The following is a 22520-nucleotide window of genomic DNA, read 5'->3' as shown; positions in this document are numbered from 1 at the left end:
CTTCACCAAGGTTGGCCATAGAATCCCTGTCCAAATGTCTGGAGATGGTGAGTGGCTGGATGGGGAGGAATAAGCTGAAACCTGACAAGACCAAGGTACTTTTGGTGGGAAACAAGAGAAGGCTAGGGGATGTTGACCTGGTGTTGAATGGGGTACGGCTACCCTTGAAAGACCAGGTCCGCAGCCTGGGGGTCATTTTGGACTCCCAGCTGTCCAAGGAGGCTCAGGTGTCAGCTGTGAGCTGGACAGCGCTGTATCAACTCCATCTGATACAGTGGCTGCGCCCCTTCCTTCCTGACCATCTGCTCCCATCGGTAGTACATGCCCTGGTCTCCTCTCATTTAGACTACTGTAATGTGCTCTATGTGGGGTTACCCTTGAACACAGTTCAGAAGCTGCAGCTGGTACAGAATGCGGCGGCTTGCCTGATTAAAGGCAGCCACTGGCGAGATCACATCACTCCAGTGCTGAAGGAGTTGCACTGGTTACCAGTTGTTTTCCAGGCCAAATTCAAGGTGTTGGTTTTGACCTTTAAAACTCTATATGGTTCTGGCCCAGCCTGTCTTAAGGATGCCTCCAACAACACCAGACAGGCCACTTACCAAGATCAGCCTCGGATGGCCTTCTCTCTAGGGATGTCAGAGAATTTCGCCACGAATCTTGGGGAGGCCGAATGCCAGCGCATTCGGCCCCCCAAAATTGGTGGCGGAATGGTCTGCCCTCCCCACCCCCCCCCCCCGGGATGGGACTTACCTTGGGCAGATCTTCCTGCCAGTGGCGGCTAAGGCGGCAGTTCAGTGGCGGCGGTGGCGGCCGGTCTTCTGGCCGGCTGCCGCCACCACCATTTCCAGTTAAAAAAAACCAAAAAAACATGATAGGCTACGTAAAGATTTACGTAGCCTATCACGGCTGATGGAAAAGAAAAAAAAACGCGCGTACGCACATTTGTGTTCCTTATTTTGGCACGTCTTAGTCTGCGTAAACATTTACGTAGACTAAGACGGCGAAAATAAGGGGAACGCAAATAGCATAGACGCTATGCTATTTTCATTCCCCTTATTTTCGCCATCTTAGTCTACGTAAATGTTTATGTAGACTAAGATGTGCCAAAATCAGGAACGCAAATGGTGGCGCCCATGGGCGCCGCCATTTGCGTACGCACGTTGTTGTTTTTTAAATCAACCCTGATAGGCTATGTAAACATTTATGTAGCCTATCATGGCTGACTGCAGGGACGCAAACAGCAGCGGCTACAGCAGCCGCCATTTGTGTCCCTGCTAGCCAGCAGCCGGATGTCCGGCCACTGGCAGAGCTGGCCGGCAGCTCCGCAGAATCCCTGCGGAGTGGAGCCGGCCGGCCAGAATTTCGGGGGGGAGGGACGGAGCGCCTCCCCCCCAGCCAGAATTTCGGGGGGAGGGACAGAGTGCCTCCCCCCCCCACGAATGTCACCCTTCGAAAATTAAGTGACTTTCGTACATCCCTACTTCTCTCTGTCCCATCAGCCAGGACCGCTAGACTGGTGGGGCGAGGGAGAGGGTCTTTTCTGTGGTGGCCCCTACTCTGTGGAACTCCCTCCCTAGGGAACTCCGCCATGCCCCCTCTTTAATGAGCTACCGCCGTGCATTAAAAACGTGGTTGTTCAGGCAGGCATTTGGGGTGGGTTAGGGTATTTTAGAAAATGTTTTTATTGTAGAATTTTATTGTTTTAAACTGTTTTATTATATGCTGTACATCGCCCAGAGTGGCTGGGTGACCAGCCAGATGGGCGATTAATAAATTTAATAATAATAATAATAATAATAATAATAATAATAATGGTATGGGTGAATCATTCAGTCACTTTTGACATGGACATACAGCCAAATTGCCTGCTCTTTGAAGAAGCTCTCATTGTGTCTCAGCATGGATCCCTGCTCCAGATTAGCTTCCTTCTAGACAGAGGCACATCTGGAGCAGTGTCTCACAAAGAACAGAAGCGATGGTCTCCTTTGAGAATATCATTCTTACTAGAGGCTGCTCCAGATGCTAGCAACTCCCCCCCCAGCTCACATCCCTCCCTCTTTCCCTAGCCCTAGATCACTGTGGTTATTTGGTGGAAAGGCACTGTGCATGTACTAATTATAACTGAATCCTAAACTATATACATTAAAATAAGGTTGCAATCCTACATATGCTTTCTTGAAAGTTAGCTCCATCAAAATCAATAGGCCTTACTTCAGAGAAAATATGTTCAGGATGAAATACACTATTATTTTCTTTTCAGGAATATCACTTGCAGGACAAAGCTTGCCCTGCCCGCTCCTTCCAGAAAATTCACTTTGCACATTGTCTCCCCTCCCCCGTATTTCCCCCCCACCCCTGGGGCTGCCACTATTTATTCTCCTACATTCTGTAAACCAGGGATCGATAACATATGGCCTGCTAGCTATTTTATAGTGGAAAAATTGACCCATCAAAAATCCATGTGTTTAGGTACGTGTAAACCAAAAGCATTTATGAGTGTTTGTTTCCAGTTTGTAATTCAGGAAGATAAGCCAGATTCACAGATTTCAAAGCAATCAAAATATTTGTTTTTATTGAACACTATTTTTTTTCTTAATTAGGCTGACTCCATCTCTTTCAATATCCCTCTGCATAAAAACATTTCTGTTTTTGAAAATGTCTGTTTGATAAAGAATGACTTAGGCGTTAATTGTTGTTAATTTTCTTTCTCTGTAAATTATTGTTACTGCTTTATCATGTTGTGTAATCTTTTATCCCAATTTGTATTGATCTGCTGTCTTTTATTGGTAAAGCATTTTGTTTTTGTTTTTATGGACTCTGTTGGAGTGTGTGTGTGTGTGTGTGTGTGTGTAAGTGGGAAGGGAGGAAAAAATTTAATAACCGCAGACAACTACAAAAAGCCTGCCTAGGGACTTCCTACGTACTATGTATTCAATATGGACATCATCCAGGCAAAGATAATTACTATTTAAGTCCCATTGGTTTTAGCGAGGGACTTCATTATGCTTCATAGCATAATCCTATCCAAGCTTACTCAAAAGTAAGTGTCATAGAGTTCACTGGCTTACTCCCAGGAAATTGGGTATAGGATTGCAGGTTAGGCCACTCTCATAAAAATTAAAAGAAACATGTGTCATTGTCAGGACTGCCTCAACACGTGTGCTGTCTTGATCATGTTTTACTGCTAGCTTGCAAGCGGAGAAGGAATGAAGAGGGAATTGTGTGCAGAGCTAACTTGGAATGGAAAAAGAAATGAGTCTAATGCCATGTTTTATTTTCTAACTATGTAGAACATCAGTAGCCTTTTAAAATATATTGTGTTGCTTATCATTATAGTGGCCTGGTGTTTTGTGGGAAATATTCATGAAGTCCAGTCCTAGACATGCTTGCTAGAGAGCAAGCCAGATGAGCACCCTGGGGCGTACTCCCCAATAAGCATGCATACTCTTGCTCTTTTTTTTAAGCATGACAATGCCTGCAACTATAGTGGTGCAGAAATATCTCTTGGCTCTCATTATGCATTAAGTAAAATAGATTTGTTCATGGATCCAAGTTTTAAAGCATTGCCAGCGTTGTCATAATCTTCTACCAGATGAGAAGAATAGCTGTCTCGTTACGTTACACCATGTTTACATCACATAATGGCCACAGCAGCGGAATGGACTGGACGACTGCTTCTGTTATTAGCTAAAACATTTAAATGATCAATTTGGTTTTGTTCCTTGAAGCAAAGATTTCGATTTCATGTCACTTTTTTAAACTGAATCTTGAGAATTCAGATGAATAAATGATAGAAACTGTTCGACTAAAAAAAGGGGGAGGGGGAGGCAATGTGCATAGCATCAAGCATTCTTGGTCAAATAAACGAATCAGTCCAGGATGGTAAAATATTTTTGCTTCAAAGTAGCAAAAATGGCTCATTTGATATAACAGCATTAATTTAAGAGAGAGTTTGTCAACTTGAAACTATACATTATTAGAAGTTATATTTTCTTTTCCCTTACATTTCCATATATAACCCAACAAGTATGGATGGGTAAGAATTTCACTTTAGTTCATATTTTATAAGGCTTTTTAAAAATGTGCACATTTCTTCCTATTCAGGATGGAAAGAATGTTTGGTTTTTAAAACTGACTATGAGAGAAACTGAAACTGAAGGTGTTTACCTGAAACATGGATACAGTTAAAGTAGATCTATGCAAGCATGTACACCGTGCCCCAAACCCTGGCTACATCAAACATCGTTCTTTGTTGGACATACAGGTCTGCATCAGGGCTTGTAAACATGGTGACCCAAACACATTTACAGAACTCCCATGATGCAGGGTCCCCCCGATCACAAGAGCTTTGGCAGAGTGTTCAGCTGAATGTACTTCAAAGCTCTCTTCAGACCACTGCGCTCAACATGCAAAGGTTTAAATGGCAGCTGGGGTGGGGGGACACATGTTGGGAGTTGGGCTTATGTGCATGCCCACATCCCTCTCCCCACTTTAGTGCTTTGCATGACCATAGGGCTTGACAAAGATGTCTGTTCCTAAGACACAGGCCAGCCTGTATTGGTTGGTTGAGCAGAAGGCTAGCTGTCCTGAAAATGAATGAGCCCCCTCAAGCAGCCCAATGGAAGATACAAACCCTAAGGTAGGGTGCCTGATAAGGCCTCTCCAAGGGGAAATAGCTTAATTTGAGGATCAGGATGAGGTAACAGACTGTAGCAGCTCCAGCAGTGGGTTTTTCAAGTATACTTCTTTGGAAAATGGAAGGTGATTCTCCAAGAGTTGAAGCAATTTTCTGAGGGCTGATGCTGCAGCCTGGGAGTAGCCTGCCTCAGCATAATTTTCCTCCACAGTCCTCCTGGGTTTCACATGCTATCCAATGGTGAGGAAACAAATGGTGGTCCCCTAACTCCACATCACCTACTTAATGTAAGAATTCAGTCCATGGTATGCAATTAATATATGTGGGTTTTGTGTGTGTGTGTATGTGGGGGGGGGGGTGAAAGCCGTATATTCATAGATGCAAAACAAATATGGCAACAGTGTTCTAAAAGTTTATCAGTTCTGTAGCAACAACAAACAAATTCCTGTGGAAAAAAAATAGGGATGTACGAAACGCTTACCTTGCTCCGTTCCGGGGCATCTGCAGTGGGGGGGAAGTGCTCCGTCCCTCCCTCTGGAATCCTCCCTGGCCAGCTGCGCTCCATGGTGACTCCATGGAGCCACCGGCCGGGGCCAGCCACAGCCAGAATTCAGGCCGCTGCCGGGCTGCTGTGGCTGCAAATGGTGGCCGCTATCACGGCCACCATTTGTGTGGCTGCCAAGCCATGATAGGCTACGTAAGTATTTACGTAGCCTATCATGACAAAAGGCAGCCATGCAAATGGCTTCGTGATAGGCTACGTAAATACTTACGTAGCCTATTATGGCAAATAATAGCGGCCGCCATTTGCGCCATTGCTCTTTGCCATGATAGGCTACGTAAGTATTTACTAGGGATGTACGAAACCCCCCTTACCTGGCTCCGCCGGGTTCCGCTGGGGGGGAAGTGCTCCGTCCATCCCCCCAGAATCCTTGCTGGGGGGGAGGCACTCTGTGGCTCCCCCCTGGAATCCTGGCCGGCCGGCTCCGCTCTGCGGGGATTCTGCAGAGCCACCAGCCGGCTCCGCCAGCAGCCGGACATCCGGCCGCTGGCTATCAGGGACGCAAATGGCTATGGCCATCGCCGCCGCCGTTTGTGTCCCTGTATTCAGCTGTGATAGGCTACGTAAAGACTTACGTAGCCTATCACGTCTGGGTTAAACAACAACAACAACAATGCATACGCAAATGGTGGCGGCTACGGCCACCGCCATTTGCATTCCCTATTTTTGGTAGGGATGGCGGAGAATTTTTCCACGAATCTCAGGGAGGCTGAATGCCAACGCATTCGGCCCCCCGAAATTGTTGGTGAATTTCTCCGCCCCCCCACCCCCCCCGGGATGGGACTTATCTCCCTCAAATGTCCCTCTCGGCGGCGGGTCCCGGCAGCGGTTCGGCGGCGGTTCAGTGGGGGCGGGGGCGGCGGCCGGTCTTCCGACCAGCTGCCGCCGCCGCCATTACAAAGTAAATGTAAAAAAAAAACCCCCCACACACGTGATAGGCTACGTAATGATTTACGTAGCCTATCATGGCTAGATTTCCAAAGTCAGCCATGATAGGCTACGTAAATGGTTACGTAGCCTATCACGGGTAACTTTGGAAAAAAAAAAGCGCGTACGCAAATGGCGGCGCCCATGGGTGCCACCATTTGTGTTCCTTATTTGGGCCCGGGTAGTCTACGTAGCGTTGCCCTTATTTTCACCGTTGTCTACGTAAATCTTTACGTAGACTACCCGGGCCCAAATAAGGAATGCAAATGGCGGTGCCCATGGGCGCTGCCATTTGCGTACGCGCTTTTTTTTTTTCAAACTCACCTGTGATAGGCTACGTAACGATTTACGTAGCCTATCATGGCTGACTTAGGAAATCTAGCCGTGATAGGCTACGTAAATCGTTACGTAGCCTATCACGTGTGTGTGGGGTTTGTTTTTTTACATTTACTTTTTTATTTTGCGGCCGGGGAGACAGGGCGCTTCTCCCCGGCCTGAATTTCGGCCAGGCGAGGCGGGGCGTCTCCTCCCCCAGCCTGAATTTTGGCCAGGCGAGGCAGGGCGCCTCCCCCCCGGCCTGAACTTCGGGGGGAGAACCGAAGCGCCTCCCCCCCACCGCGAAGCAAGCTGTGGGACCAGGTAAGGGACTTTTGTCCATCCCTAATTTTTGGTTGTCTTAGTCTACATAAATATTTACGTAGATTAAGACAGCGAAACTAAGGGGGAATGCAAATAGCGTAGTGGATGCTATTTGCATTCCCCTTTATTTTCACCATCTTAGTCTACGTAAATATTTATGTAGACTATGATGGCGAAAATAAGGGGGAATGCAAATAGCAGTCCAACACATCTGGGGGGCAGCAGGTTGGGAAAGGTGGAGTTATACAATCAAGACCAATCTCTGTCTCTCTGGATCTTTGAGCGGGAAATAATTGACATTAAAGTTGCCATCCTGTTCACACTTATCTGGGATTAAATCCCATAGGGCAGTGTCCAATGGTGCTATTGCCCAAGTAGCCTATCCCACCAATTCTGTTGTACAACTGGCTCCTCCAGCTGATTCCATTGCACAAGCAGGATGCAACTGCTTGTGCAAGTGAGATTATAATGCTTCCTATAGGAAGCCCTGAAACAAGCGGAAACTGTCATTTCTGGATTGGGACACGTTGGTGGCACTCCCTTATGTGAGCTCTGCTGAGCTGCCCCATTCTGGTAGCTCCCAGAAACACTAAATCTCCATTAAGCAGCATGTCTCACTTGCAGAATGGTATCGGTGGGGGTACAGTGGAATTGGCAGGGGTGCAACACCCCGTTGGATCCTGCCCATAAACTTGTTTAGGACTGAAATGCTATGATCTGGATTTTTTTTTTGACAGTTTTATGCACAGTTTTGAAAACAAATGCACCATGTAATTTTTTCAGTAAAACAGAAATATATAATATACGCAGAAATAAGGAAGGGTTTTCAATGTCCATAGTACACATTTTATAGATAAGAATCCCATAAATACACGCTATCTGAATCTGTCCCTGGGTACTCCATTTATTTTGAAGTCATTTATAGTCATGGTTTTTGCCTATAAGATTTTACAAAAGGTCATTGGTTGTCTTTTTAGCTGACTTTACCTATCACCTGAAACATTATATCCATGACAGTATTTCATGGTCTATATTAAAAAAAGAACTTCATACATTGAAAAAATGCTGCAGTGATTTGTTCTGCAAGTATGACAGGTTCTAGGTTTTTCTTTTTGTGAGAATAAAATACTATTTTTGTTTTGTTTTACATTTTATTTTTAGGGTTTGGGTTTCTTTTATTTTTTAATAAAATATTATCTGGAGTGCACAACAAAGGCAATGATTTGTTTTCCTAAGTTCAAGTAAAGACTCCAGAAAAAGCTGTTGCACTTGTCAGGAAAATAATGACTGTGGCTATTAGGCTGAATTGCAATACATGAGCAGGAACATTATTCAAAAGCTCTCCAGGTCTGGAGAAAGATATTTAGTGAATGAAATTGATGGAAAAGGGAGAGAGTTCATTTTAAAGTCAGTCTAACCACTGCTGATTCAATACTGACAAGTTCTTTGAAAAGGTCTCATAGTTTAAAATATAATAATGACTTTAACTTAGACATTTCAATGCCTTTTTTGTCTCTCTTATGATTTTAGCATTTTACCTTTTAAAATTAAAGAGAGGTCTTCTGGTGTATATGTTTCTTTTTTGCCTTATTCTTGTCACTTTGCCTTAGAGATGGTCTCCCCAGGGGCTCAAATGTAATAATTCAATTTAAATTTCATGTTGCAATGACAGCTAAACTACATCTCAGCCCCTTCCTGTTACATATATTTGTTCACATTTTATATTTTAACATCAGTGATATAAATCTAGTTCTAAATCTCAGCACTATTTCCCATGGATATGATTTCATCTTCAAAATCCTCTTTTTCTATGGAGGCTTTCGTACTACTCCTTAATCTTTCATACTAAGCCTAAATGAACTGAACACATATTTGTCATCCCCTCCATCTCTGTGTCTTCTCCTGTATCAAACATAGATAGGTAAGAATTTTGTTTCAGTTTGGTATTGATAAGAATTTACCAAAATTTACAAAGTTCTCCATGTTCAGGAAAAAAGAAGAAGAATTTGGGATTTTAAAAATCAAATATGGGAAAAACTAAAACGGACAAATCCATCCATCCATCCATCCAGGCCCAGGTCCTTGGGTACTTAGCTCTTAAAAGAAGTCTGGGTTTGAATCCCTGTGTATTCAACCACGTTACTGCTGAATTAGGGTTGCCAGTTGCCACATCTTTTTTCTGAGAGGCTTCTTGTCCTTAACAAATATATGGCAGGTAGGTACATTATGGTTCTCATCATGCTGGGGATAGCTATACCTCTTGATGGCCTCGATGGCCTTGTAGGCCCCTTCCAACCTTACTATGATTCTAAAATTTGGGTGCTGCAGATCAGAGAGAATCTCATTTTAATTCACTTTTGGTAAGAATTTACCAAAATGTTCAAAGTTATTCATATTCGAGAAAGAATGAACTTGAGATTTTAAAAAAAATCAAATGTGGGCGAAAGTGGAATTTACATTTACCCATCCCTGGTGTTGAATTGTAGATCAAGGCAGAGAACTGTATTTCTCTCTCCCTCTCCCTCTCTCTGCCACACTGATGTGACCATATAAGTGAAAACAATAAGTAATATTAAAATTGTTCAGGATATATATGACTATTCATTAAAAAAAAAAAAAACATTTTAAGGCTGTTAGGGTTCTCCTTATGACCTGGACCCCCTGAACAACTGCTTAAGGATCTCTTGCCTCCTTAAGAGTACCACCTTCCTTCTTTTACCTTCCCTTTCCTAATAATGTGGGGTTTAGACTGTAGATGTGGGGTGTTTGACACTCTAGACACAGGGTTTAACCACAACAGTTTACTGGTAAATTAAAGCAAGCAAATCACAACTAAAGGTATTTACACAATAGAGCTGAGTGATACAAAAAGCACTAAGAGAAAATAAAAGTTGCAGCATGCAAGTTCCTTTACCCTAGCTGCACTTAGACCCCTCTAGGTTGCTTCTTCCTATTCTGGTCTTTTGATTCTGTTCTCACTGCTCTGATCTTTCTGACTCTCTCTTTTAATACCGTTCTCCCCCAAAACTGAAAGTACTGTTTCAAACCTGAAGAAATGAAACTTAACTAGGGAAATGAAACTGAAACTCAGCTGGGGAAATGAAACTACTCCTCTCAGGGATGCCCCCTCCCAACAAAAAAACCCCAGGCCTCTAAGCCTGACCATTTTTCCCTCTTTGCCTCTGTTAGACCTCAAACCTTTACAAATGCATATCCCTTTCTTGTGATTTTGCCTTTTACTTGTTTCTTTCAAAGGTTGTTTACCACCTTAAACCACAAAACAGCCCCACAAGGTGGCTTAGAAAAATGTTAGAATGCTATAGAAACAGCTATGAGTCAGAAACCAGCAACACATAAAACAATAAATTAAGATGACTTTTCCCAACTGGGTGCCCTCCAGATGGGTTGTACTACAAGTCCCAGCACCTGGGAGATGCTGGGAGTTGTAGTTCAATACATCTGAAGGGGAATCAGGTTGGGAAAGCCTGATAAGACTTTATCAAATTCAGCAAAAACCACAAGACCTCCTAAACAAGATGTTTCTCTCTCAAACTGTATGGGCCTCCTTAGGAGGTAAATTCTACAAAGCGGGTATGTGAGGTGTACCACCGGCATACTAGGGATGTATGGGAAGTTTGTTTCAGTTCGCCTATTACCAATTTACCCCATTTCACTTTCCTAATACAAATGTGAGGGCAAGCTGTGATCAAAGCTTGTATATTCCTGAGCTTGCAATGCTGTTTGTATGGGGAGAATGCATTTAAAATGCAGATATTAGAAAAATGTTCATAAAAATGCATACTTTTTAGAAATATGCACCCAAATACTTTGCGATTTTCATGCCAAAAAAAAGTCTTGCACTTATGGACATGAGCCAGTCCAAGCGGAACTCAGAGAACCTCGATGAGCTTGAGTTTTGCTGATGTCCACATCCATATGACTTAGGTGGCTCCCTAACATTAATAAATAACTCATTACACCCAAGGTCTGCTCAGGTAATATCACTGCCACAAGTCCCTGTTTGCCATATTACCCTGGCTGTGAAAACCCTTGATCTTTATAAATCCAGATGCAGCAGGAAAGGCTGAGGATAGGCATTGTGGGGGAGGTCTGCAAGGAAGGAATATCTAAAATTATGCTACAAGATACACTAAATACAAAAAAATGGGGTTATTTATTCATAGCCGAAAAGGTAGGGTTTACAGATGGAAAATGAGGATCAACATCCAGAACATATGCTCAGGAACAAAAGAAATAAACTTGCTGCAATCCTTAGCTACTCTAACCCTGGGGTCATTTAAAGGGTTTTGTAACTAATACAGGAAGCACAAGAACAGGTTTAGAATAAATCAACCACCTTCTCTCTCAGTCTAACAGCTACTCCCAAATGGACAAGTCCCACCTGTCAGTGAGGCTGTGCTCTGTCGTCCTCCCCCCCCCCCCCGCCCTGTTGCCTCATCTATGTTTCTGTCATGGAAGAGCAGCCCAGCTCAAGAATACCCCATTACGTTCCAATTTCCCCTCTCTTTCCAGCTGTCAGTCAGCATTCTGTGGCCACTGACAGTACCCCAATAGTCCTTATTGATCTATTTGGGGGTATTCCTCAGGGTTTTATTTCTAAAGTTTTTTTTTATACTTATGCAAACCTTTGAGTTCCCCAAGCCTGCTGATACCTCCGTTGGAGTCAGCTATTAGCATATAGGATGTGCAGTCTCCATAGGCCAGGATAGCGCAAAACTATAATATGGACACCATGTATCTATCTGTGTTCTGTAGTGAAAAACAAAACAAAACCTCTAAGTCTTTGATGCTACAAGGAAGAATGAAAGCGAGACAGACAGGACAATGAGTACAGCCTACATTGTACAAACTAGTGCTGTGCCGAAAATTTCTCCCACATTTTTTTCGACTATTCTCATTCCATTTGATAAAAAAAAAAGAAATTGCTTTCAAAAATAATTTCAATGGTAAAAAAATGTTGGAGACATTTCTCATGGGTTGGGTTTGGGTTTCTTGGGCTTACCGTACTTAGGAGGTAGCAAGGAGTGAGTGCAAATTTACTGACAGACAAATGCCTTGTCTATAGTTTCCCTATAATGGACAAAAGGCTTAAAGGTAATTCACCAGAACCTTTGGGTCTCCCTGTAAAAAAAAAATAGGAACTATGAAGTCCTGTCTTTCATTGTACAATCATCTCTGGCAGCCTGTAGCCTCCTCAGCTTCCTTCACTTCAATTAAAGCCCAGTGGAAGGCATCATGAGGTAATTCCTCCCATGGGGCCTTTTCAAATCAGGAGCTGCAGGAAGCCTGGGAAGGTAGCAGTGAACCACCCTGAGAATGAGGCAGAAAACTGGAAGCCTCTTTCCTGGGGGAAGAAAACTTTCAGGGAGCTGGAGGACAGATTTTGGCTCAGCACTAACTCTACTTCTTCCTTTCAGCTACATGCAACACCCCCCCACACACACACACACATACCTGCATTACACTGAATGCAAAATGGGGGCCAGTCTGCCAACACAGTTGATGCTGTTGCAGTACAAAAAATACAAACCCCCTTATGAAAAAAGAAAGAAGTTGTGCTACAAGCCCTGCCAATAGGGAGCGCTGCCAATGAGAAACTGCTGAGAATTAATTTCTCCTCACCCTGGAGAAATTTGGTGTAATTGTCTCCTAAATTTCTCTGTCCACAAATAAGGTGTAGAATTTTGAGAGACCATTTGTACACATCTGTAGTAGTACAAACCAAAATTCCAATTCATTGGGTTAACTTAGAATTACAAAATATTATGAAGACAGAGCTATTAAGTTCAAATGCAACAGCACAAGAACAAGTAAAATTTATTCATCTCTGTTCCTGAACTGTTAACTTCCATAGTGTGATACTAAAACAGCCTTTCTAATTGCCAGTTGCCTATAAAGAGGTGCAGAAATAATGGAGGAGTCCTTATGGGGGGGGTGTCATCCCATCCCATGGGGGACACTTCAGGTACTGTCAGTCTGTACACTTCCATTCTGCTGCTTAAACATGCTGATGACTGATGCCTCAAATGAACACCTGGTGCGCTAATTCTTTATTAGTCTTCTAGACTATAATTCATAGTAATCAATGTGGAGCTCTTTGGGGAAGTATTAGGGATTACCTACTGGGTTGTAAATTATTGTACTTAAGGGCACAGAAGAACTTTGAAACAATGAATTTTAGAGGGAGAAAAAAAATCCTATTTGAGCTTCAGCTCTAATTGCAAGTTTTTACAAAACTGTAAGAATTTATAAGATTTGTGTCTATTATATTTTCACTCTTAACTATATTACCCCCTAGTGGTTGTACTTTCTGATATTTTAAAGGAACAGTATAAAGAGCTGTCAGAACAACACTCAGTAATATTGGTAGCTGTGAAACTCCTAAAGCCTTTGTAGAATCATCATTATTTTCTTTAGGCATGTCTGCCCTATTGTTTTCATTACACATCTGTGCCAAATTTCAGGAAAATGGGATGCACATCTGACTTTTATTGTATTAAAATATTTGTGCCCCAACTTCCTGTCCTAAAAAGTGGGAGCCCCAAGGTTGATTAAAAAATCTAGCATGACTGAAGAAGAATTAAACATAAAACAGAGATTGCTAATCCCACCCCCAGCCCAAATGAAAAGTAACAGTAGTAAAAACAGAAAATAACCCAAGTTCCATCCTAAAGGCAATATAAAGAGAATAACATGTTCAATTGTTCTGTGAGCCATAGGCATGTTTGACAAGAAATCAAAACGTCAAGGGAGACTGAGCCAAAACAGGGAAGCAAGTTCCACATTCTAGATGTCACATCCAAAAATGCACTGCCCTGTGTTCCCAACTATTGCACATGTCTGTAGTTGACACAGAGCATGACCACCATGTAAGAGTTAAGTGGACAGCCAGCATCACGTGGGAGAAGATGATCTAAGTTCTGATTAAACCTCTTTGCATGTCAAAGGAAACATGATATATTGATATATTTTTCTGGAGAAATGGCTTCCTTTTCTTAATTATGTAGACTCTTAAAAGGAGCCAGACTCAAACATCATAATGTTTGAAAGCTATCTTCATTTTTGCAATCAATTTTAGTAGGCTTGAAGTAAATATGTTGGAATACTCTTCTGATTGTGTATGGGGGGGGGAATAAACATCTGTGACATACTGAGTAGCTGAGTTTATATTACTCAGTTCTGGTTTTGTCACCAAAACCAGGGTTGGATCCAGAATAGACCTTCTGCGGATAGAAGGGCGCCTTCCCTTCATGGAAGGGGCAGTGATCCAGAGGAGGCTTTCACTCACAGAATGGAGTGGGGAGCTGATTTTCAACAATTTTGCCTTCCTCCTGCATCCCCCTGTATCTCCTCCTGCGCTGTTCTAGATGGTCCTTCCTCTGTACCAGATTCAGAGGAGCAGAGCAGCTCCAGGGGGAACCAGTCATCAGGGAAAAAATGCCTCTCCTCTTTTCTGCATGGCAGTGTTAAAGAAACAGAACCCTGTTCATGAGATCTCTGGATCCAATCCATAATCTATTCTTAAACTATTTTATTGAATCAAAACTGTAATGAAAATGGAATATAATATCGGTAGGTCTTTGTTTTTCTTTAAAAAGTAACATTTTGAAAAAACAATATCCATGTCCCAAAGGGTTTAGGGCGGCTTTTATCATTCAATATCTTCCAAAATATGGCTATAAAGAGTGATGAATTAGTTCATTGCACTAGGCTGAAGTGGGAGTTTTTTCTGCTTCCGCTTCTCCCTGCACAAATTAGCACTTGTGTCCTTGCCTTTCAAAGAAAGTTTGGTTCAGTGAGGGCTATTGCTCGTCGACATTCTTTATTCCAAATGATGCTGGCCTACTTGCTGTTGTTCATGGTGCCAGACTGTTGTGCTTTCTTTCCTATTTTGCCAAATAGGCTTAAATGAGAACAATATTTCATGCCGCTCTTTCCACTGATCCACAATAAATGTTAAGAAAATTGCTGCTACATTTAAGGCACTTTTCTGCTACTGGATATATGTCATATTTTGCTTTCGTAAATAAAAATCACAGCTAATCGTGGCATCCCCAACCTCATGTGCTTTTGCTGCTGAGAAAAAGCAAGGTGGTGAATGAAGAGTAGAATGCCTGTTACAATAGTGATACAATGATGGTCCAGGCAAAAAGCAAATCCAGGACCAGCCCAGGATATGAAGTGCACCAGCAGTCTAGTAGAATTTCAGAGTACTGGCCTGATGTGATAGGGAGAAAGCACATGTCGCTCTACAGCGGAAATATGTCATCCTTTTAGTCTGAAATCCTGTTCACATTTACCTGGGAGTAAATAGCACTGAACACAGTAAGACTTACTTCTGAGTAAACATGCATAGGATTACACTGTTACAGCACAATCCTGTGCATATCTAGTTAGAATTAAGTCCCACTGACATCAGAAAGGCTTACTTCCAGGTAAGTGGGTGCTGCCTAATGAATCAGTGTTGGATCCAGACAGAGGGTGTGTCTCTACACCTCCAGTTTATTGCACATTCATGATGGGCCGCTCACTGAGTTGTGTGGGTCCATTACATGACGTCGTCATCGTCCAGTCATTATCCCACCATTTCCACCCACCTATCGCATGTTTTCCTCAAACAGAAAAAAAATGTGGTATTTTTCCGAGTTTACGCAGATGTAACACCATGACCTCCCTGTGCATTTCTCCCCTAGAGCGATGAACTGCTGTGTGTTGGTGGCTGTGGCCGGTTGTTTTGAGTTGTTGGGGGTGTGGTCATGATGGCAAAGGTGGTGATGACAGGCTGTGTGGGGCATGTCACCTTCCCGTGCCTGCACCATTTTGGGTCCTCGCCATTTTCAGCCTGCAGCATGCTGAACAAGTCAGCAGAGCGGCAGGTTGGCAGAGAAGCATGCAGGCCTTCTGGCCTGCTGGGACACCCCCCCCCCCCGCTGTGCATTCCCAGTGAGTAAATGGCTGAGTAAAGAGCAGAGATAGTCAAAAACACTGAATGGGGAGATGGGGGGCCTGGGGAGATCAGTGGTGGGGCTGCCTGCGTGTCAGTCCCCATCCTCTGGTAATGTGCAAGGGGAGGCAAAGGGCAGGAACCAGGGAGGAATTATAGCTACACCCTAAGCACGTGTAACGCTTCTTCATGGAAAGGTTGCCTCTGAGCGGCATCACCACCCCTGTGAGAAGGAAAGAAATGAAAAATAATGTGACGGGGACAGCCAACTCAAGAGAACGACCCAGTCCTGCAATGATACTGGATGGCGAAAGAGCCAGCATTGATGTGGAATTCTCCACCTGTGTGATGGAGCCCAGAGTTAGCTCCCTTAGTTTCTGTTGCAATCAGTGATGACTAATTTTTCATATTGATTGCAATGGAACCTAAGTTCAGCTAGCTGACTCTGGATCCCACCCATTTTTTAAAAGAAACCTTTTAACCCTCTCCACATGTCCTTCCTTTCAATTTCATTTGTTCTTAAAATGATAACATATTCCTCCCAGTTTATATCCTGACTTACAACCCAACCAGGAAATGAATGCAAATGTGATTGCACAGCCTAAATGCTTGAAGAGTAATTCCTTTGAAAACATTCCATCTGCAAGTGAAAAGCAGCCACTTCTGGAACATAAGACATATTTATTTAGATTTTTGTACAGTAAGGAGAAGTTCAGCTGTCACACTTCAGTGTGCTAAAGCTGTCCTGGCCATGCAGTATTTCATTCTCACAAGCACCTTTAAGAGCAAGACATTGACAATCCAGCTTACAGTCAGTGCACTTTCCCTTCATACTATTCTTCTGGTCCATACTCCTAACAGGCTAGTCTTTTATACCCCTCCCTGCAAAATGTATTCAGTGAACAGAATAACTGGTTATATGCATAGCATTCAATTACATAAATAATTGATAGCATTTCAAGAATGATCTTTAGTTTGTATAAAAACGAAAATGTGTAATATAAAACTGAAACCTGTCCATATTGTTTTATCCTTTCCCTAGGGTTGGTGCTAGTGTTCAGTTCAGCTGTGATGATAATTATGTGCTTCAAGGTACAAAAAGCATCACTTGTCAGAAGGTGACAGATACCCTAGCTGCTTGGAGTGACCATAGGCCAATATGCCGTGGTGAGTATTCTTTACTGGAAGACTTCCTAAGGTTTATGAAAGAATAGGGTAGGACACACAGTTATTCATAAACAACAAAGAGTTGTGTGGCACCGTAAAGACTAACAGTGCAATCCTATGCACACACATAGTCAGAAGTCCTATTGGATTCACATGCTTGATATACATAACCTGTACAGTCACATATAACCTATACAGACACATATTTTTAGGGGTAAGGAGCATGTGTTATTGACCATGCATGCATAGAAATTTGCATGCTGATTTGTTAATCCAATGAGGTAGCATAGTGGTGCAATGCCCCATTGTGTGTTCGGTATGTACACTGTATAGCACATATCTGCATTCATTTTATGTGTCATTTGCTGCCTATTTTATCCTGTCTATCTTTGTTCTAGATATATTTTTGTGCAATGGAAATATATATACAATTAGATGGATAGATCAATCAAAGTGCCATCCTAGAAAGCCTGGTGGCTGGCACACACACGTTCCAATGTGGCCAGAAATGCCCGTGGGAGTCGTGGCATACATTCATATCAGCAATATGTACAGAAAAAAGATGGCCTAAGAGGACAGCCTTTTTTTCTCATGAAGTCCCTCGTAAAATGGCACATCATCACTGCCAGAAGCTCTTCCAGCTGCGTTTGATATAGCTGTGTGCCAGCCACTGGGCTTTCCAGCTAAGATTGGTTGTTACCTATCCAAAAATCACACACAATGTTTAAACATGAAAGTTAGCTGTTGGATTATGTGGCAGAGAAGTTCAGACTGAGCCACAAAACCATGCTCCATTCCACACAATGATCCCAGAGTTGCAGATCAAGTCAGTTTGCTCAAAAATGCAGAGTGAATGAATTTCTCAAGCATTCCTAGGTACAATATAGATATGTTTTGTTTTGTGAGAACATAACTGAAGATCTTATTTCAGAAGACAAAAAAGGGGGGTGAGGGAAAAGCTGTATTTTTCAAGCTGCTTTGGATTCCAATGTCCAAGTCTTGTGAATGTGCTAATAACATAATGGTGAGATGGTGTCACATACTGTTCTGGTTCAACCTGTTTTTTTAAAAAAATCAGGACATGTTGAAAACTGATCTGGGCATGTGTCAAAATTTCTGAAGATGAGTACAATATGTGCAAATCCACTTGAAGTGTCACTTTTTTGTCTTCTTCATGAAACAGTGATCATGATAATCTACTCTAACAGAAAACGGGGGAGGTGTACTATCCTTCTTTAGGGATACATTTTAGGCTATATGCTGGCTGTTTCTCCTGTAACATGTAACATTTCTTCACCTTGCGTTATTTGCCTTTCTCTTCTCTTTCTTCCTCTTCTTGAACACCTCTCTTTACTCTCTCTTTCATTTTTATAAATCCATTTCCTGGTATACATCTTTTCTTTGCATTGTCCAACATCAGTCTACCTGATCAAGGTGTTCTGCTTTGTGCTATCCTTGTTGTCAACCCTCTTGGCTTCCCCTGTTTAGGAGCTTGTAATACTGTTTTGAAAATTTGTGATGCTTAGAATCAAAGCTTTTTGAAACTAAATACAATCTCTTCTAGCACATTTGAACAATACATATGAATACATTGCTGTACATCGCCATACATTTATTCTACATATTAATTATTCAGGATTCAGGATCAGGTTCTTTGGAGAAAAAATCAAGTGGCTTCCCAAGAGGGTGTAGACTATATTATTTCAGTCAGTAAGGATTGTATTTCAGCTCTAAGACAAAATTCATATTTACAAACTTTGCTGAATGTGAAATAAACATGTTAATCCATTCTGACTTTCTGTGCTTAGGAAAAAAATGCTTCAACCATGTAAATTATAGATAAGCACTATTTTGCAACTTTGATCTTCAATGAAGGATCTCTAACACTTTAAGTAATTAACTCACTTGAAATCCAGTTTGTTCTCTTGGTTTTATAAAGAAACAAATTGCAAGGGAGAGTATTGATTCTTGGCTCGAGCTGTGCTCTGTCACAACCCATTCTAGAGAAGTTAGCCAGAAGTTACATCACTCATTACTTACAGAAATTGAAGCAATATTACTATCTTTCTGTCACCTGAACAGGTGCCATGACTTTGTGTAATTATAGTCATGATGTTATTTCTAATTGAATATACTTCACAAAGGGTATGAAAACATCTATTATAATACTTCCTAGGATGAATAGCTGCCAGCTGTAAAACCTAGGTGACTGAATGAAGCAATGCATAACCTTCCATTTGTTTTGAATTCTGTTATTCACATATGTATAAAAAGCATATGGTGCAATCCAGTATAGAATAAATTCCAGTGATAGTTCTACACTGAGCATCTACTGAATTTGCTAAAGTTATCACTGAAATAAATGGAGCTTACATTATGCTGATACTATTTGTTCAAAATGAATTTAGAAAATTAATTAGAATTATCAACTGAACTCTTAATTCAGCAAAGCACAAAAATATAAGAGTACAATTAATTATATTCTTGCAGCTCCATTTTAATAATTGAAGCTATCCACATTTTTAATTCCTCATATTTTCGATGTATTATGATATACATTTAAATGCCTTCTCATTTAAATGGGTCCCAACTAGGCATGATATACACTGTGGAAAAGTTATGAAGACTGCACTGTGACTTCACTTTGTTAAATGCTTATTCTTGTCAGTTCAGATTCTATAGTATTGCATGTACAATAGGTAAATGCTGTGTACACCTCTCTATGGACTTCCCATGTGAATGGGCTTTCCAGTTCACTTCGGTGGGAGCCTGGTGTCTATATAGACTTCCCCATGTAGGCACAGAGTTTCTTAGTTGTTTTTTGTTGGTCAGAACATGTTTAGTTAATTAATCTATACAAGTGTACAGTACTCTTAATCAGGCATAGGTTTACAAGCAAGAATAATAAAAATATAATAGTGTTTTGTTCTACCACATATTGCACTTAGATTGTTCTGAAAATATAGTATCATTGCAACAAAAATATAGCCATGACAGAACACGTGTGGAGTATGTGCAACAAATTTTAAAAAAACAAATTCACATTTCTTGCACTAACATCCTGATCACATCCTTGTTCCAAAAATAAAGATCTATATCCACTGTGCGTAGTTCACTATCTACAGTTCCAGTGCTACTGGAAGCTTTGCCATTAATTTTAATTTTATTAAGTGGTAGATCGTACCCTATAGTTATTGGGTAATTATAAACTAAGGTGATAGTAATTTATTCTCTCAAGCTAATTTTCAGTGATGTTTGCAAGTTTTCGTTTAAATTATTTCCATATCTAAAACTTATTTTGTTGCTATTGTGATGCTTTTAATTCTTCTAGCTAGAACATGTGGTTCTAACCTCCGTGGACCAAGTGGCATTATCACATCACCCAATTATCCTGTTCAGTATGAAGATAATGCACATTGTGTGTGGGTTATAACAACAATTGATCCAGAAAAGGTATGCTTCCCATCTTTGTATGTTTTCAAAAAACTACATAGAATTAGTTGATACTTGCTTTAAATAATGCATTGATTTTTTAAAAAAATCTAAAACCAACATGCCCACATTCATTATCTATAAGTGTAGACATTAATTATCTACAGCAGTATAATGGGAATTTAAATAGTGACTGCACAGTAAATAACATTTGAAACAGCTCATGGGGTATGGTTAACAAATCTAATGTATCTGTAAGAAAAAAATATAGAAAAAAATAATTTGTATACTATTCCATTTCCATTTCCTGACATGCATGAACAGATGCTGAAGTTAGTAGTAGTCGAAGAACTTTGCATACAAATGAATCTAGTACTTACGGACAAGATTTCAGAATGCATCAGGAATTTTTGTTACGTTTCAACACCCCAAATCTTACCCAGTTTTACTTGCAGACATGAGTTCAGTAATGTGGTAAACACACACACACACACACACACACACACTATCTTTCACTGGGTCCATTTTATAGGAAGATATTTGTTTTTAACATCATGCTTTTATAGTAAATATGTTGCATGTGTGGTAAATGCCATGCTACAAGAGAAGAATTTTTTGAAGTGCTAAAGAAACAATACTGGCATAATTTTGGTTATTAAGAACACTGGTGTAAAGTTTCCACTATATTTAAATGTGTTTGAGAGCTAATTTTTTAGTACAACATCAGATCATTTATCAAAGGAATAGCAAAGTTGTGACAAGGGAAAGAGCATGTGTTAGTTGAAATGTGATGTCACACACTCATGGATTTGCTCCTCCAGCCCAATTATTTTGTACATCAGTATTCAATATTTTTCTTTTTGTTTTTTCCCCCCTTCAACTCTCCTATGATGTCATAATAATATATTTTAGAACGTGTGCCTTACACTTTAAGAGGAGGGAGGTCTCATACAAAGGGATGTGTGAACCCACCCTCATCTGGGTTCTCCAGGTGCCCTTCCAGCCCTTGTCCCCACTTGCTTGTCCCCGGACCGTGCTTGAACCCCTCCCATGCTTGGCAAGCAGCCTGCACTCACCCCAGCAGCCTCGTCAAGCTCCACAGTCACCATTTTTTGAGAAATAAAATGGCAATCACAAAATGCACATATTTGTGTGTGAGTGAAAATGTGCATTTTTGAGAATGTGCATATTTACGTATGTGCGAATATGTGCATTTTGCAAAATGCACATTTTTGTGCAGACACAAATATGCACATTTTTGCAATCACCATTTTATTTCTCAAAAAATGGTGCCCCCAAAGCTTGATGAGGCTGCTGGGGTGAGTGTGGGCTGTTTGCTGAGCATGGGCAGAGGGCGAGCAGGGCAGGGGCTCGGTGAGCGGGGCTCAGGGGTGTGGGCGGGGGCGGTTCCACCAGATGCCTGGATGGAATTGGGTGCCTGCACCATCCCTACTCATACATAGAAAGTAAAGGCTAAAGAAAGGAAAAGGAACAGGTAACGATAAACTAGGAGAGGCACTCTGATGAACGTTATGTTTTTAAGAACTAAGTTGTCTGAGCATTTATTCGCTGAGCACCAGTATATTCACTGAGCATCAGATCTGCCCTCTCATCATCCCCATTTCTTGTCAGTGTCTTTGTTTATTTTTCAGGCTTCCATCTGTGCCAACATTCTGCTTTCCTAGTAAAATAGAAAATGTACTGTTCTTTCTTGAGATCAAGGAACTAGTCCCATGTGCTGTATATGTACCAAGAAGGAAAAAATCTAATTAAAAATTACTGCTTTATAGAAGGAGAGACAACTTCATTCAGTGTGGCTTAGCTGAGTATTATTTTCATTGTCCTAGGAACACTTTTAATCTATATTTTGGTAGAAGGTTTCTCACTGGATTTACCTCTATACTTACTATGTGGGAAAATCTTCATTTCAGGGCCTTTAACATCTCATTTAGTCACAGAGAAGATGAGATGCCACCAAACCCACAGTTCAGGCTTGTACTTGACTCAGGGCTGTCTGGGCTTGATCATGAGGAGATTTGATTTGGCCTTCTTAATCTTCCACAGAGACCAATCCAGATAATCATGTCATCAGCATGCAACAGTCTAGGGGCCCAGTCTGGATCAGAAAGGAAAGAGAGGTGTTCTCTACTCATTCCTGTGCACCTACACCCATACTTACTTTGTAATAT

The 22520-nt window shown here is 41.5% G+C and overlaps 1 protein-coding gene across 1 annotated transcript in view; it reads left to right on the top strand.

Moving 5' to 3' along the window:
* Positions 1–22520, top strand: part of CSMD1 (CUB and Sushi multiple domains 1) — a 1446416-nt gene that overhangs the window by 894680 nt on the left and 529216 nt on the right. Inside the window, exons 9-10 of the mRNA XM_084811779.1 lie at positions 16775–16899; positions 20231–20352. Coding sequence (XP_084667905.1) covers positions 16775–16899; positions 20231–20352 — 247 coding nt within the window. The remainder of the gene's footprint in view (positions 1–16774; positions 16900–20230; positions 20353–22520) is intronic.

The sequence above is a fragment of the Heloderma suspectum genome, chromosome 1 (assembly GCF_057233095.1).
Source record: "Heloderma suspectum isolate Gila_16-S chromosome 1, 16-S_ref, whole genome shotgun sequence".
NCBI lineage: Eukaryota > Metazoa > Chordata > Lepidosauria > Squamata > Helodermatidae > Heloderma > Heloderma suspectum.
This window is presented reverse-complemented; position numbering and strand designations above follow the sequence as displayed.